General features: G+C 47.8%; 2 protein-coding genes across 6 annotated transcripts in view; one reads left to right on the plus strand and one right to left on the minus strand.

The window, feature by feature from the left end:
• pgm2l1 (phosphoglucomutase 2-like 1) overlaps positions 1-4,500 on the plus strand; it is an 11,200-nt gene extending 6,700 nt beyond the window's left edge. For 3 of the 5 annotated variants that reach the window (XM_085380786.1, XM_085380787.1, XM_085380783.1), the window contains 8 exons: positions 236-425; positions 503-600; positions 680-860; positions 935-1,028; positions 1,344-1,473; positions 2,359-2,548; positions 2,624-2,757; positions 3,534-4,500. In XM_085380786.1, the coding sequence (XP_085236912.1) occupies positions 236-425; positions 503-600; positions 680-860; positions 935-1,028; positions 1,344-1,473; positions 2,359-2,548; positions 2,624-2,757; positions 3,534-3,636 (1,120 nt within the window). In that variant the 3' untranslated portion in view covers positions 3,637-4,500. The remainder of the gene's footprint in view (positions 1-235; positions 426-502; positions 601-679; positions 861-934; positions 1,029-1,343; positions 1,474-2,358; positions 2,549-2,623; positions 2,758-3,533) is intronic. The other 2 variants (XM_085380785.1, XM_085380784.1) reach the window with 1 other exon arrangement.
• An 8,537-nt stretch (positions 4,501-13,037) lies between these two features.
• LOC146654815 (olfactory receptor 4S1-like) lies at positions 13,038-13,973 on the minus strand. Its single transcript, XM_085380207.1, has one exon. It carries the CDS (start codon positions 13,971-13,973, stop codon positions 13,038-13,040), a length of 936 nt encoding a protein of 311 aa, XP_085236333.1.
• Positions 13,974-15,429: the final 1,456 nt, after the last annotated feature.

Below are 15,429 nucleotides of genomic sequence, written 5' to 3' on the forward strand. Positions count from 1 at the left end.
TTGGCTTGGATGTGGTGATGTCACAGTGAGGTGGTCTGACCTGATCTTTTTTTGTTTCACGGCGTGATTGTTTGTGTCGTTAAAAGAAACGTTAGTGAACCTGCGGTAAGAGTGACACGTTCCCCTGATGTTCTGCCAGGATGTGAACGTATAAGGACGTCAGAAAATGTTGAACTTTGACCTTTAAAATGACCCCGAGCACCAACGTTAGAGCATGTTTCCTGATGCGTCTCAGGGACCTGAACAGCAGCTCCCCGCTGAAGTTCGTCCACTCCTCCTTCCACGGCGTCGGCCACGCCTTCGTGCAGCAGGCCTTCCGGGTGTTCGGCTTCCCTCCACCGATCGCCGTCCCGGAGCAGAAAGACCCCGACCCCAACTTCTCCTCGGTGCGCTGTCCCAACCCCGAGGAGGGAGAGTCCGTGCTGGTGGGTCGGGTTCCCGTCTCGTTTGCTCACAAATGACCGAATCCTGTCGTTCGCTTATCCGATGTCTTGTTTTCCAGGAACTTTCTCTCCTTCTGGCAGAGCGGGAAAACGCCCGCGTCGTCCTGGCGACAGATCCTGATGCTGACCGGCTGGCTGTAGCAGAGAAGTCTGACGGGTATGTTTGCTCAAAGGCACTTCAGAGCTGAAAGTATTTGGCAGCGCTGCAGGTTCACCTGTATCGCCCTGTGTTTCAGGTGTGGCTGGAAGGTGTTCACAGGTAACGAGCTGGCAGCCCTGCTGGGCTGGTGGATGTTCTTCACGTGGAAGGAGAACCACTCTGAACCAGCAGACGCTCGGAGCATTTACATGTTGGCGACCACGGTGTCCTCGAAGATCCTGCAGGCCTTCGCTCGCATCGAGGGGTTCCACTTTGAGGTCAGACGCTCAGGCATTAGTGAGCACACCAGTGTGTGGAAGTCAGACGATGATGGTTACTCTGTGTTCAACAGGAAACTCTGCCAGGCTTTAAATGGGTCGGGAATAGAATCCACGAGCTGTCCCAAACAGGAAGCAGAGTCATCTTCTCCTTCGAGGAGTCCATCGGTAACTAAGTTCGCTGTGACGTTTGGCGTAGAAACTGAACAGTTAGCGGTGTTTCCTGGAAACCCTCTCCTGTCTGATTTAAATTTAAAGTATCTGATTACACAGCAGTGGGGAGTAGACTTCATCACAGTTCAAGGATAATACACCCACTGTGATCATCTTCAGTGCCCTGCACCAGCACAGAGCAGCTACCTGTGTTGTTGCACCGTCCTCTACAGTATAAAGGCCCTTTGATGGTTATTGGAGAACTGAATTCATTCTGTGTTTAAAGGATTATTGGAAGGGAAACTGTCAGGTGTCCCTTCATCTCTTCAGGGTTCCTCTGTGGGGACACAGTCCTGGATAAGGACGGCGTGAGCTCGGCGGCGGTCGTGGCTGAAATGGCCGCTTACCTTCACAACAAGCACCTAAGTCTGAGCCAACAGCTGCACAACATCTACCAGACGTAAGACTTCAGGGCACCGCTCTAACATCACGATCACAACTTGTCATTTAATGTCGAGCTGTGTGACGTTTACTGACCCGCTTCAAGTGAAAAAGATTCTATGCTGGACTTTATTGTGTGTCCCTTAATGCCCATGCACAGTTTGGTCCTCACACACCAAATCAATTCAATTCTATTTTATTTACACAGCGCCAAATCACAACAACAGTCGCCTCAAGGCGCTTTATACTGTACGGTCGACCCTACAATAACACATACAGAGAAAAACCCAACAATCATATGACCCCTATGAGCAGCACTTTGGCGACAGTGGGAAGGAAAAACTCCCTTTTAACAGGAAGAAACCTCCAGCAGAACCAGGCTCAGGGAGGGGCGGGGCCATCTGCTGTGATTGGTTGGGGTGAGAGAAGGAAGACAGGATAAAGACATGCTGTGGAAGAGAGACAGAGGTTAATAACAGATATGATTCAATGCAGAGAGGTCTGTTAACACATAGTGAGTGAGAAAGGTGACTGGAAAGGAAAAACTCAATGCATCGGGTGATATGGTACTACAAGGTCATTCAGATAAGATGGGGCCTGATTATTTAAGACCTTGTATGTGAGGAGCAGGATTTTGAATTCTGGATTTAACAGGAAGTGTACAGCCAATCAGGATGCAGAACACAATGTGCTGTAAAAAACAAAACAAAGAAAGCAAAATTGCAAAAAGAAAAAAAAAATCTGCAACAGCGAGCCCATGATAGGTGAACCGCGTTATAGCGAGGGACCACTGTAATCCTTTGAAAAACATCTCGACAAAACTTCTACTAAAACTACATTGGACAGAAAAATGTGCTCTGCTCTTATTTTGACAGTCATCCTCAGTGTGACTTCCTGTCTGTAGGTACGGGTATCACGTGTCTAAAACCTCCTACGTCGTCTGTAACGACCCTCCCACCATCCAGAGGATCTTCAGCCGCATCAGAAACTTTGACGGCAGCGGCTCGTACCCGAAGACGTGCGGCGGCGTCCAGATCGTTCATGTCAGAGACGTTACCACGGGATACGACAGCAGTCAGCCAGACCTCAGATCTGTGAGATGCCGTTTTGTTTTTCCTCGAGTTCCTCCTGTTCAGTTCAGGTGTGTTCAGGTGTGTTCTCCCGTACAGGTTCTTCCTGTGTCCAGGAGCAGTCACATGATCACCTTCACGCTGCAGAACGGCATCGTGGCCACGCTGAGGACAAGCGGCACCGAACCGAAGATCAAGTACTACACAGAGTTCTGCGCGGTGCCGGGGCAGAGGTCGGCTCCTCGTTTCTGTTTGTCTGTGATGGAGATGAAATGTTAGCGCAGGCTCTAGACTAACTTTTTGCCGCGGTTGCACTGGTGCGCAGTGCAAAAAAGGTCGGCGCACCCAAATTTTTCACCCGCATCGCTGAACACCACAGTTTTACATGTGTACTTTTTTTGCTGTTGATTTGTAAATGATCAACTAACAATCTTGTCAACACAAAGTTCTTTATTTGGAGCTCAGTTCTACAAGAAACACTCGTGACTGAAAAAGTGTTTGTGCCTAAAGTGCTTTGACACTCTTTGGCACTTCTGTCGGGCCTGGGCTGCTCACGAGGGCTGAGTATCATCACTGATTTCTATAATCCATTCGACTCGATTCAATTTTGCCTCAAACAGTCAGAAATATTATAATTCTGATCATTTATCAGCACTGATACATGTGAGACTTCATCAGAGGTGTGAATAAATAACACTGATCTGAATTGTGGTCTGCCAGCTGACTGATGGAGCTTTCTTTCCCTGCAGTGCTGAACTGGCTCTGATCTGTGAGCTCAATAACTGTGCTGCTAACAGGAAAAGACCGACGTTTCAGAGAAACGTGTACCACAAGAAAGTTTGATGGAACTGCGACGTTTGTTAAAAAAAAGCACCAAATTTATTTAGAGCATACAGGATAAAGTCCAAGAATAATTACGTCAGGTCCTAATGTCACTCTAACAAACTTCATGTGTGACCTCATGTGTGGGCGGGGCCTCTGTGACATCATCACCCTCTCTGTGTTGCAGCGAGGTGTCCACCCTGGAGGAGGAGCTCAGGAAGGTCACCGCTGCCCTGGTGGATGAGTTCCTGGAGCCTGAGAAGAACAACCTGATTCGCCGCCTGGTGTAGCACCGCCTGCTCGTACCTGCTTACTGTTGATGACATCACATCCTGTCATGTGTGAATCAGAGCAGCAGCTGCCTCACTCTGGTGTTGGTGAACTATGAACCCTGAAGAGATTCAGAGAGCGAGTCTTCAGATTCTTTCGTGTGATTGGCTGTGATAGGAGCTCCTCATGACAAACCTGACGTGGTGTTTTAATTTTCTTTAAAACAAAACGTCTGACCAAAAGACAAAATGAAACAGAAGATCAAAACTTAATATCGAAACAGGACACGCGTGAGCAGAGCTCTTTATTTCGCTTAATTCAGCAGCAGTGCATTCTGGGAGTTGGCTCTGAATATTCTTTTTGTGTGCATATTTTGTTGTTGTTGTTGTTGTTGTTCAGCCATCTGTTCTTTTCAACCAAATTTAAATGAATAAAATCGGCAGGCAGGACAATTAAATTATTTTATTTATTTTTGTGTAAAAATGCCAAATATTTGTTGTATCTTTAATTATTTGTTACAGTAAAATCTGCTGTTTTTTATTTTTATCCAGTTCTTGATGTTTTATGTTAAACAGATTGTAGAAGCAGCTGTTTCTGATATTTATTGTAAATATTGGTGAGAAATAAAACAGCTGAGTTTGTTCTGATGTCACATTGACTGTTCGTTGGCCTGAGGTAATTTATTTTTTTACTCAAGGAGATTAAAGATGTTTATGTGCGAGGAGGAGCTGCTGTTTCTGCTGTTGTGCATTCGGCTCCATGCAGATGCTTTTATTTTGTTAAAGAAATGGTTGACGACAGCGTGATGCCTCATCTGTGTATTACTGTCGCAGCTTCACTCGAACTGAAAATGAAATAAAAATATTCCTAGTTCTCTGATTACCTTCTCTCTCCAGCTCTTTGTTGAATTTGAGCCGTGAAGGATTAAACAGGATCCATGTTTGTGAGATTTGGTTGGTAAGGAGAAGTGAAGAGCACATGGACACCCTGATAATACTGAATTACAGTAGTCCAGCTTAGAAGTAATAAATGCATGAACTAGTTTGCGGTACCTTGGGGTTTTTCCCGGTGGACGAGAGGGTTTGTTCCCTGCGCCTTAGGGTCGGGGAACGGGTCCTGACTGTCATCTGCGCTTATGCGCCGAGTGGCAGTTCAGAGTACCCATCCTTCTTAGAGTCCCTGGGTGGGGTGCTGGAGGGTGCTCCACCTGGAGACTCTGTTGTCCTGCTGGGAGACTTCAATGCTCACGTGGGTAACGACAGCGAGACCTGGAGGGGCGTGATTGGGAGGAACGGCCTCCCTGATCTGGACCCGAGCGGTGCTCTGTTATTGGACTTCTGTGCTAACCACAGTTTGGCCATAACGAACACCCTGTTCGAACATAAGAGTGTCCATAAGTGCACGTGGCACCAGGACGCTCTAGGCCGTAGGTCGATGATCGATTTTGTAATCGTATCAGTAGACCTGCGACCATATGTTCTGGACACTCGGGTAAAGAGAGGGGCTGAGCTGTCAACTGATCACCACCTGGTGGTGAGTTGGATCAGGTGGCGGGGGAGGACGCTGGACAGACCTGGTGCACCTAAACGCGTAGTGAGGGTGTGCTGGGAACGTCTAGCAGAGGCCCCAGTCCGCGAGATCTTCAACGCACACCTCTGGCAGAGCTTCAACAGCATTCCGAGGGAGACTGGGGACATTGAGTCCGAATGGACCATGTTCAGCGTCTCCATTGCCGAAGCTGCTGCATTGAGCTGCGGCCGCAAGGTGGTGGGTGCCTGCCGTGGTGGTAATCCCCAAACCAAATGGTGGACACCAGAGGTGAAGGGAGCCACCAGGCTGAAGAAGGAGTCCTATCGGGCTTGGTTAGCCTGTGGGACTCCGGAGGCAGCCGACAGGTATCGACAGGCCAAGCGGAATGCGGCTCGGGCAGTGGCTGACGCAAAAACTCGGGTGTGGGAGGAGTTCAGAGAGGCCATGGAAAAAGACTTTCGGACTGCCTCGAAGAGATTCTGGCAAACCGTCAGACGTCTCAGGAGGGGAAAGCGGTGCTCTACCTGCACTGTGTATAGTGCTGGCGGAGCGCTGCTGACGTCGACTGAGAAAATTGTCAGGCGGTGGAAGGAATACTTCGAGGACCTCCTTAATCCCACTGACACGTCTTCCGAGGAGGAAGCAGAGTCTGGGGATGAGGGGAATGACCCGCCAATTTCCGGGGGCGAGGTCACTGAGGCAGTTAAACAACTCCTTGGTGGCAGAGCCCCTGGTGTTGATGAGGTCCGCCCCGAGTTCCTGAAGGCTCTGGACGTTGTAGGGCTGTCCTGGTTGACACGCCTCTGCAATGTTGCGTGGAGATCAGGGGCAGTACCTGTGGACTGGCAGACCGGGGTGGTGGTCCCCATCTTTAAGAAAGGGGACCGGAGGGTGTGTTCCAGCTACAGGGGGATCACACTCCTCAGCCTCCCTGGGAAAGTCTATGCCAGGGTGCTGGAAAGGAGAGTTCGTCCGTTAGTCGAACCTCGGATACAGGAGGAACAATGCGGTTTTCGTCCTGGTCGCGGAACACTGGACCAGCTCTTTATCCTCTCCAGGATACTTGGGGGTGCATGGGAGTTTGCCCAACCAGTCTACATGTGTTTTGTGGACTTGGAGAAGGCATTCGACCGTGTCCCTCGGGGTGTCCTGTGGGGGGTGTTGCGGGAATATGGGGTGTCTGGCCCATTGCTACGGGCCATTCGATCCCTATACAACCGTTGCAAGAGCTTGGTTCGCATTGCCGGCAATAAGTCGGACTCGTTCCCGGTGGGTGATGGGCTTCGCCAGGGCTGCCCTTTGTCTCCGGTTCTGTTCATAATTTTTATGGACAGGATTTCTAGGCGTAGCCAAGTGGCGGAGGGCTTTCGCTTAGGTGGCCTCAGAATCTCATCTCTGATTTTTGCAGATGATGTGGTTCTGTTGGCTTCATCGGGTGAGGGCCTCCAGCTCGCACTGGAACGGTTCGCAGCCGAGTGTGAAGCAGCGGGAATGAGGATCAGCACCTCCAAATCTGAGGCCATGGTTCTCAGCCGGAAAAGGGTGGAGTGCCCACTCCGGGTCGGGGATGAGTTCCTGCCCCAAGTGGAGGAGTTCAAGTATCTTGGGGTCTTGTTCCCGAGTGATGGGAGGAGGGAGCCGGAGATCGACAGACGGATTGGGGCTGCAGCTGCAGTAATGCGGACGCTGCACCGGTCCGTCGTGGTGAAGAGGGAGCTGAGTGTAAAAGCGAAGCTCTCAATTTACCGGTCGGTCTACGTCCCTACCCTCACCTATGGCCACGAGCTGTGGGTAGTGACCGAAAGAACGAGATCGCGGATACAAGCGGCAGAAATGAGCTTCCTCCGAAGGGTGGCTGGCCTCTCCCTTAGAGATAGGGTGAGAAGTTCGGCCATCCGGGAGGGTGGACCCCAGGGTGACAGGTGAACTTGGCAGTGTGAGCCCAATGTAGCACTCGTGACCTTACTGACGAGGGGATGAAGAGTAGCCCTGGAGGGCCCGTTCCGAGATCTGGTTCAGTCTGTTGAGCCTCTCTAATCGCCAACTCGATCTCCCAGGTCAGGGCCCCAATAACACACGTGGGAGGAAGAATGGGGGAGTCCTGAGCTGTGTCTTCGGAGGCGGTGAATTGGCATGAGAGAGCGTTGGGCTTGACATTACTGGAACCTGGTAAATCTGGTAAAGAACAGGGCCCACCTGGCTTGCCTGGCGTTGAGTTGTTTAGCCGACCGAATGTACTCCAAGTTCTTGTGGTCAGTCCACGTCACAAATAGCTGGGCAGCGCCCTCCAGCCAGTGATGCCACTCTTCCAGGGCGAGCTTGATGGCCAGTAGTTCTCGATCTCCCACGTCATAGTTTCTCTCTGCGGGGGAGAGGCAGTGAGACAAGTAAGTACATGGATGAAGCTTACCGCCTTGTTGCTGGGAGAGCACCGCCCCACTCCCGCATCTGAGGCGTCCACCTACACGATGAACTGTTGGCTGAGGTTGTGTTGGACGAGGATGGGTGCCGAGGCAAAGCGTTCTTTCAGGTGAGTGAAGGCCTGTTGAGTCGGTTCATCCCAGCAGAAAGGAACCTTGGGTAAAATGAGACGATTCAGTGGCAAGGCAAGTTTACTGTAGTCGCAGATGAAACGTTGGTAGAAGTTTGCAAATCCCAGAAAACTTTGAAGTTGCTTACGGTTAGACGGGGTCAGCCAGTTAACAACTGCTTGAACAGGGTCAGCTTTGAGATTACCTTGTTCGATGACGTAGCCCAGGAAGGAAACAGTAGTGACATGGAACTCACACTTCTCCCCTTTTACGAAGAGATGGTTGAAGAACTTGCCTGACATGGCGGTGGTGTTCGGTGACAGAGCGGGAGAAGATGAGGATGTCATCCAGGTAGACAAAGAGGTTGATGAAGTCTCGGAGCACGTCGTTCACAAGGGCCTGAAAAACAGCTGGAGCATTGGTGAGACCAAACGGCATAACAAGATATTCAAAATGGCTGAGGTGAGTGTTAAAGGCTGTTTTCCACTCGTCCCCTTCTCTTATTCTTACCAGATGGTGGGCGTTGCACAGGTCCAACTTAATGAAGATGGTGACCCCCTGGAGAAGCTCGAACGCGGAGCTGCTGTATGTGACTCGTTGATGTACTTGTCCATGCTCTCACCCTCAGGCTGAGACAGGCTGGATAAGTGACTGGTCGTGAGTGGTGCGGCCGGTAGAAGGTCAATCCTGCAATCATATGGCCGGTGAGGGGGAAGCGAACGTGCCCTATCCTTACACACTTGCTTAAGGTCATGGTAAATAGGCGGTACGGAGGAGAGGTCTGGCGGCTCGGAGAACGGGAAATTGGTTAGCGGGTCCACGGAAGGTGTGGCGGCCTTTAAGCAGGACATGTGACATTCTTCTCCCCACCTCAGGATACTCTCCTTCTTCCAGTCAATCACAGGGTTATGTTGATGTAGCCAGGGATAACCAAAGACTAGCGGCGTGAGAGGAGCTTTGAACACATACAACTGTATGGCTTCAGAGTTCTTACCAGAGAGAGTCAGGGAAACAGGTTCTGTGATATGAGTGATGTCTGGGAGACGCTAACCACTAAGCTCTGTAACTTGAAGTGAATGCGGCAGAGGCTCCATGCTAAAATTTAACTTAAGCACCAGCAAGGCGTCAATAAAGTTCTGTTCTGCCCCAGAGTCAATCAGAGCCCTAAGAGAATGAGTCTTGAGTTGCACAGTTAATTTTGCTGCAATCATGAGCCGTGGAGGAGACCGTGAACAGGAGCCATCTCCGTGCGTCCCAGAGGCCTCTGGGTAATGTAGTTTCCAGTTCCCTGATGTGCTCGTAGGCGCTCGTCTACCTTCACACAGTGTAATCACATCAGAGAGAGTCTTAAGTACATCCCTCATCAATAGTTCATTTTTCAGTTCATCGCAAACATTATTCAACAGGGTAATCATCAGTGCCGACTGCCCCCACCCGGTTTCTTCAGCCAACGTCCAAAACTCGACCGAGTACTCCGCCATACTCGACTTCCCCTGCTTTATGTTCAACAATCGGTGAGCGGCTGTCTCCGCCCTGGTGCCTTTTTCAAAAACACTTTTAAATTTAACAAGGAAGTCTTGGTACGTGATCTCAGGGTAAGTTCTTAAAACGGCTTGCACCCAGTTTAATGCCTGCCCACGTAGCAGCTGAACAGGCAATTTTGGCTCCATCAGTTTCATAGGTCCTCCGTAACTGTCTGGATTCCATTGTCACCTGGGTCAAAAATCCCGCACACCTGTGAAACTCACCCGAGAAAGACTCTGCCGCGGGTAATGATCGGTCCGCGGAGGAGATAGCTGGTGCAGGCGCCGGAGGTTCGGAAGCCGGTAAATGTGGAGAAGCAGACAGAGGAGGAGTGGATGGGCTCACCAAAGGTATTTGGTGAGCGTAGCCAGTTGCTGGTTAATGTGCCGCAGCATTTATTCGTGGCGTTCCAAGATTGCTTCTGGGGTTGAGTCCGCTGAGTCCATGCTGGCTGGATCGTTATTGTTACGGTTGTATGTAGAGGACTCACTTGCAGGACTCCAGGATCAGATTCACACGAGAGAGTTGTATTTACAAGTCCACCAAGTGTATATACAAAAAGGTGCAGGGGAGTGCTTTGTACAACAGAGTGAGGGACGGGGCTCCAGGGAAATCCAAGGGGAAGGCACGCGTTCTCCAAACAATCCACACACAGCAGGATCTCACTCCAACACTCGCCACTCGAGAATCACACGGGGAAGAATCCAGGAAGTCTGTAGACAGCGAGATGTGGTTAAATACAAAGTACAAAGAAACACTTAACTGAACTTGCTGTGGCTTGACTTTCACTAACGCGTGGCAGACAACGATCCAGCGAAGAACAGCAGTCACCTCCTGGCTTAAATGCTCATAACCTTGATTAGGCTCAGGTGTCTCCTTTCTCTGAGGGCGTGGGCCGAGGGCATGAATCTGTTCCACCAACAGAAAGAGAATGGAAGTGAGAGAGAAAGATAGAAACCGCTGATCAGCGTCCAGACCTGACAAACACAATGCACTGAATCTCTTGAATGTCCAGTATATTCTAATCAGTACAATTTAAGCATTCACTGAACCTACAGTATCTACACCTCTACACAATTATCACATGTAAATATAACAATCATCACCTCCCAACATCACACCAATATAATGAACTGTAACACAAATAATGCTCAGAGGTGAAGGCTCTGACACAAGAAAGTCCCACAATCCCATTTGAACAGGCAGGAAACAAGAATACCTGCATATGTGAGGCAACAGAAAGGACCTAATGCCCCAAAGTTAGGAAAAGTTGACAATTACATGGTCTTCAGTGCCCTCTAGTGGCTAAATAACCCAACTGCGGTGCACAGATCCAACCCGCAACAAAGGCTACCGTGGTAAGTCACATGCCTCTACCAATCTCGACAAATCTCCTAGCATAAACCCCCTGTAATTATTGTCAAAGTACAACCCGTGCTATAAGTAGAAATGGATTCGTAGAACTGGAGGGATTTTGTCTCACATTTGTGCAGGAACGCACACGGCTGGAGATCGCTATTCCCCCGCACTCATGGGTCGTGTCCAAATTCATGGGCTGCATCCTCTTGAGGACCCGGCCTTCGCGGTCAACGTGGGCCGGGTCCTCAGAAGGTCGGGTAGGCCGGAAGTAAACGGCTGGGGAAATTGGACGGTCCAGCCTTCTGATTTGCGTCACCGCTGTCTGGGTGGAGTTTAATAAACTCAGCCGTCTGCTCCTTGCTATCTAAAATATAACAGGACACTGGAGTAAATTCTCGACCGTCTCATACTTCTGTTCAATCAGTTTTCTGTTTGACTTTTATTCAGCTGTGTAAACACCAAGGAAGAACCCACCCGGGGGATTAATAAAGTTTTATTTTATCTAATCTAATAACTTTAATCTCAGCCAAACCGATTTACTCACGAACAAATAAAACACTGAAAAAAGCCCAACAATAACATTTTTAGGTTGTCTAAGTGAGTTATACATCACGTTTAACCTGAGTAGTGAAAGTCCGCGATGATCTGAACATGATGTGCCGGGAGTTGTGCCGTTCTCGGCGGCTCCAGTGACCCTCGAGCTCCCGGCTAGCTATCAAGCTGGTGGGTAACAGACGTCTCCGAAAACGTCGAAGCACTTTTGCAAATATGCGATATCTTGATAAACCGAGCAGATATTTGATGTTTACACAGCTACTTTCTCGCCTGAAAATATGTTAAAAGTTTATTTTGTGACCCAGAAAGATTAATAAGAGTAATTTTAAAACTTAGTAGCGGCCGCCATCGTTGGAAACTGGAGTTTGGCTGGGCCGCGCTATGAATTCTGGGATATGGTGGGCCACGAAGGACACACCCGACCCATCCTTCAAATTCGGGGAAAATGAGGACGCATTTGTCGGCTGCATTCGGAGGAGTCTACGAATTTGGACAGCCTTCGGCGCGTCGCTGTGACGTAATCGGTCTACAAATGCGGCCTCAGGAGGATGCAGCCCATGAATTTGGACACGACCATGGAGAAAAACATGCCTAGTGCTCCCAGGACTCGTGATACGGCAGGACCGTCATAAAAGCATGTGAGGTCATCACCGCAGCAAACAGTAAGAACAAAGTGGAACTTATCGGCAGATATTTCCAGTGAGTGCACTTATAACTATGTGACTGAAATAGAAGGAGACTTTTGGACATGAATTTTTTGTTAAATGGGGTGTTCGTAAGTCAGGGTTCCACTTTATATATATAGCCAATCATTAGAGATAGGTTGATCATATTTAAGATCGAAGCATTAATTAATGGCAGGACTTCTTTGAGCAGTTTTGTAGGAATGGGGTCTAAAAGACACGTTGATGGTTTGGAGGAAGTAATTATTGAAGCTAACTCAGAAAGATCAATTGGAGAAAAAGAGTAACTTAACATCAATGGTACTAAGAGTAGCTGTAGATAATATTACATCTGTGGGATGATTACTGGTAATTTTTCCTCTAATGATAAAAATGTTATTTGTGAAGAAGTTCATGAAGTCATTACTAGTTAACGTTAAAGGGATGGTTGGCTCAACAGAGCTCTGACTGTTTGTCAGCCTGGCTACAGAGCTGAAGAGAAACCTGGGGTTGTTCTTATTTACTTCAATCAGTGATGAATAGTAAGATGTTCTGGCTTTGCGGAGGGCTTTCTTATAAAGCAGCAAACTATTTCTCCAGGCTAAATGATGATCCTCTAAATTTGTGACTCTCCAGCTTACGAGTCATCTGCTTTAGGCTACGTGTCTGAGAATTATACCACGGAGTCAGGTACTTCTGATTTGAGGTTTTCATAGGAGCTACAGTATCCAGAGTTAGTCTGTGTGGTATCACAGTACTGGATACTGAAGAGAAGTTGATGAGCAGCGTTCATACATAAGTGTCGCTGCCCTCTAGTGACGGCAGTATGAAGGGCAGCAGTGACACTAAAAGTGTGTGTGCTGCAGGGTGCCCAACGTGGCTGGGATGGTGCTTTTCATGTGGATTTCATAACATTTTTTCATCCAGTTTCATTGCAGCCGGTGTGAGTACAACGGTTTAAAGGTGGGAAGTAACAAGGAGTTTTAGCATTTACTAGAATCTAACCAATCTTTACACAGATTCCTTTAAACAAATGAAAGGAACAGAGTGATAATTCTTTGACCCTTCGAGCACAGGACACTAAAACAATGAAACATAAACTTTAACTTAAAGTACTAAGAACCAAAAGTGACATTTTAGGATTGGACTTTATTAGTTTTAACTGAATTCTATCCACATATTTTGGTTGACTTGAACAGAAGATTAGAAAATAACTTCATCTTCCTATGTTTTCTTCATGTTTGATTTCATTAACATGGCTTAGTTTTTCCTGAATGTCCCAGTCCGGTGGGTGAACCTGTGGACCATCCTGGACCTGATCTGCTGCAGGTTCAAGCCATAGATGATGGGATTGACGAGGGGTGGGACCACCAGGAACTGAGCAGCTAATGCATTCTGCAGGGCCTTCATTGTACTGCCGCCGCTGTAACGAGAGTACATGGTATCAAACATCAGTGAGGTGGTGAAGACCAGCAGTGTAATGAGGTGTGGCAGACACGTCTGCATGAATTTCCTGCGGTCGGCTTGAGATCTGATGGCAGCTCGTATCAGGTGGACGTACGACACCATGATTAGTGCAGTCTGTGACAGGTGTGAAAATATCAACATGAACGCATAGATATTGTTGAGGGTCGAGTCAGAGCATGACAGTTTGACCACCTCCCAGTTAGTGCAGAATATCTTGGGGATGTGGCGTCCGCAGAGCGGCAGCCTGGCGGTCAGGACGGTGCCCACGGCCGTTTCAAAAACTGAGAAGCACCAGGTGAGCATCAGAAGCTGGGCTACCTTCTGAGCTGTCATCAGCATCCGGTACTGCAGTGGTTTGCAGATGGCGATGTAGCGGTCATACGCCATGACAGTGAGACTGGTAAACTCAGAGAAAATATAACTATAAGTGACAAACATCTGCCCCAAACAGGCCGTGTACGTGATGACATAAGAGTTGGTCAGAAGGTCATGAAGCAGCTTTGGGTAGAAACTCGAAGCTCCACAGATCTCATTAAAACAAAGGCTGCACAAGAAGATGTAGATCGGCTCGTGGAGCGTTTTATCCAGGCTGATGGTGATGATGAGGGTCAGGTTTACAGACACGGTGAAGAGGTACGACATCAGAGCGAAGGCAAAGTAGATCTGACGGTTTGTCAGCGAGTCGTTCAGACCCTGAAGCACAAACACAATTTCAAAGTTATTCTCCATCCTGTAACGAGCTGCTAAAGGATCATCAACTCTTCATCATGTCAGAGTTTAAACACAAGCTGCACCGAGTCTGTATTCAGTTCAAAACTATTCTTTAAACAGAGTAACCATAGAAAAACATAAATTCAATCTTAAGGGAGGCAAGGAAAACAAAACTCAATGAATCGCACAGTGAAGGATGGGAACTTGTACTTGTTTCACTTCAGAAAGACTAAACAGAGTTCACATTGAGGAGCTCATCCTGTACAAAAGTGAACCACAGTGACATAAAAGAGATCAACATTTAACCTCCGTTCTTCATGTTTTCTGACATTTTCATTCAGATCTGCTTTAGACGCTTAAAGAAGCTCTTACATAAAGAAAAAAGGCTCGACAAAGAGAAGACATGATCTCAGGTGCCACCTTACCATCAGGCATAGAAACTTAAAGCACATGAGGACCTAATCTCAGTTTTTAATGTTTTCTTTTTCTAATCAAACAAACAAACAAAAAGATCCAGCTGAGGTGTAATACACAATTATAATTTTAACATCTGCAGAAAAAACTTATTTAATTGCTGTGATTTCAAAGGGAAAAAAACTACTTTTAATCCTATGAGTAATTTATATACAAAGTTCTTTCTATTTCAACTGTCGGGTTGCAAAACAGGGAATCAGCAATTAAAACTGCACAGAGCATTTCTGTCTTTACCTCTCAACATAAAAAGTCATTAATTAAGACAATCAACAGTATACAGATGAGTTTCTTTAAACATCATAAGCTTGCAGCATGAGGAAAAGAAGCACTTTACATCTGTGCAATGAAGCTGGACTCAGCAACTCATTTAATAAACAGCAGAAACCGTCTGAGGCTCTGTCAGTCTGCTCTCACTGAGGCAGACTCTGTTACACCCTTAACTGTGAAACAGTCAAACAGAGAGTGAGAGTGAGTGAGAAAAACAACTCCAGGTCATCAGCACAGATTCCTCATCAACAAGAGCAAGTCAAATGACAGCAGCAGTCATCCTGTAAGAGGGACAACAAACATCAGCTTCACAGAGCAGTGTGAAGGTGTCTGTGATCCACACGGGAAGCTGCTCTTCTACACCTGACAAAAGGACGGACAGGTGGAGAGAGAAATCTGCTGACGCCACGCCCTCCCCTCATGAACATGCCCAATAATAGAAAAACAGTATTGTTAAATTCTGGGCAGCCAACTGTTCAACTGGGGCCCAAAAACTTTTATAGTAAAAATTAAGTATTTAGAGTTTATTCTTGCAGATTCCAGGAAGGAATCAGTATAAGATTACTAGCAACCACCACAACTGGCTTCATTAAATGTGGACAAGTACTCTGATTCCCTCTCAAATGAAGGAACACCTTACCCTGTCTCTAAGGAAGAGGACAGCCCACAAGTTGCATCACCTGAACCCTGTTGTATGCCAAGAGTGAACAAGACATCAATTCACTGATCCACA

The sequence above is a fragment of the Rhamphochromis longiceps genome, linkage group LG14, assembly GCF_057381845.1.
Source record: "Rhamphochromis longiceps isolate RC_006_pf linkage group LG14, R_longiceps_female_GT1.1, whole genome shotgun sequence".
Classification (NCBI taxonomy): domain Eukaryota; kingdom Metazoa; phylum Chordata; class Actinopteri; order Cichliformes; family Cichlidae; genus Rhamphochromis; species Rhamphochromis longiceps.